At 33.8% G+C, this 2,104-nt stretch overlaps 1 protein-coding gene across 1 annotated transcript in view; it reads left to right on the top strand.

Annotated features, from left to right (window-relative positions):
• The window catches only part of LOC106107717 (rho GTPase-activating protein 26), an 18,531-nt gene extending 16,869 nt beyond the window's left edge, over positions 1–1,662 (top strand). The window contains exon 5 of the mRNA XM_013288702.1: positions 1,655–1,662. Within this exon, the coding sequence (XP_013144156.1) occupies positions 1,655–1,662 (8 nt within the window). The remainder of the gene's footprint in view (positions 1–1,654) is intronic.
• Positions 1,663–2,104: the final 442 nt, after the last annotated feature.

Here is a 2,104-nt window from a genome sequence, read left to right on the forward strand (position 1 = left end):
GTGCGCGTCTCGAGCCGCCAGGTGCGCCCGCTTTTTATCCTTTTGCTTTATTCCTTCTGTTTGCAAGATGCGCCTCGAACTTGTAGGGATTTTATTAATATACGTTGAATTGCTCGTGCAAACTTTGCTTTCACAAAACACAAATTGAAATAAAATGTTTGCGCGTGTAAAAAATGTAAAATAAAGGAAACCCGAAAGTAATAATTTATGTAACACTAACTGAATATCTCTAAAAACACATGTTAAACATAGTTTTAACTCAATACTTTTTTTACCGTAACTAAAAATCTTAAAGCGACTCGGTTTTTGCAAAGGTATTGTAAAGTTATGCAGACAATTAGTACAAAATGTGCAGTAAACAATGGTTTTGTTGTTATAGGAGTTCTATAAATTACATTGACAATGTTATTATTGTTATAACAAACTGCGTTTTAAAAGCGTAAACAATTTTAGCTGTATTAATGTTTTTGTGATAAAAGCTTTATTGTTCGAACGCATAAAATGCAAACTTACCTCTAGTAATATAGTAATTTTGTTGTTAATTTTTAATTAATATATTTATGTTATGGAGTAACAATTACTTTAATTACTCTAATTGTTAATGATACATTTACGATAGATGTTTTTTTCTCAATGGGTCCAAAATTAGTACATGTTACAATAAGAGAAGATGTACACAAGCTTTGTGGAGATGTGGGCAGGTCCGCGAGCAGCTGCTAGTTTTTATGCACTAGTGGAGGGATTCCTTATAAGAACACGGTTTTTGTGCGCAAGCGCAGCTGCTCCCAAGTCCTGTCTTTGATTCTTTGTTGTACATTACTATCTAGTTTAACGGACAACCGACTGGTTTTAGTAGATATCAGAATGTTTCTACTAAGAGACATAACAAGTTTTTTTTTTTAACTTGAATATAAAATAGATTTACAGAAAAATTAGGTGGAGTCAAAAAGACAATCGTCCGCCTTTGCATAGCTAAAAAGTGTGCAATAAATATAAAATAGCAAGAAACAGGAAAAATAAAATATTAATACAACACTATTTATTGACAAAAAAAAATACAAAATTAAAAAAAAAAGTTCTTGGCCAAAAGGAGAGGGCTCAGTTGATGCGGCCTCAAGCTTGTCACTGAAAGCGGCAATTGTTTTCAACGTTTCCTTAACTACTAAGTACATTGTTCAGTTTATAATAAAGGAAAAGGATATTCCTTGTCTCTTGTTTATGTACTCAAATACGTAATACAATTAGCTTTGTTAAATGCGGCAGATATCCTTTTTAAGTCAATAGATTTTTTGTTATTGGCACAGACAGCTGGGCAGCGTAGCCACCCGCACACCTTACCGGGACTTCGTTAGGGTTACCAACTTGAAACCACCTCTGCGGATATTACTCGATCTGTTCTGTTATTTAAACTAATAAGTCAGGGATGGAAAAATGTAGTAACTAGTGGAATGGATATATGAGTACAAATGAGAAAAAAAAATCGTTTCGTTTCTTGGGAGCGTTATACGAGAATTACGGTGGTAACTTTTTTTTACCACTCAAATGTATAATATTGTTAAATAATCATAGTATAAAGTAATAGTAGTGGGATTTATCAAAAATCGGAGCATAACGGTCTTGAAATTTTTCTGTTTTATTTTGAACCTGTCCTCAGTGTACTGACTTTATGGTCACCGTACAACTTGCGGGTCCGACATCATCTCGCACAGGTACCGCTCTTTTGTTCACATTAATTAGCTGTCGCTGATTTGTGTCCCCTCCCCCTCCCCCTGTCGGTGCCCGCCCGCCAGATGTCGCCCTCGCATAGCTTCACACATCACACATCGCATTGCGCTGCTATTTACAACAACTAAAAGATTTATTATTTCAGCTAACATTGTCAAAAAAGACAATCGCTCATGCATACATCTGAGATGACTGGTGGATGTTATAACAAAAACACATGTAAACATTTTACATATATGTAATAATATCAATGTTTTATTTGCAAAAGATCGACGTTTACGATAAAATTGTAGATAACAAATAAATTGAGTGCATTTCTATCGATTTGAAATACATACATAATTATTTAATATAAATATTGATTGATTTATGTTTGTAA

Source organism: Papilio polytes, unplaced genomic scaffold, assembly GCF_000836215.1.
Source record: "Papilio polytes unplaced genomic scaffold, Ppol_1.0 DF821911.1, whole genome shotgun sequence".
Lineage (NCBI taxonomy): Eukaryota > Metazoa > Arthropoda > Insecta > Lepidoptera > Papilionidae > Papilio > Papilio polytes.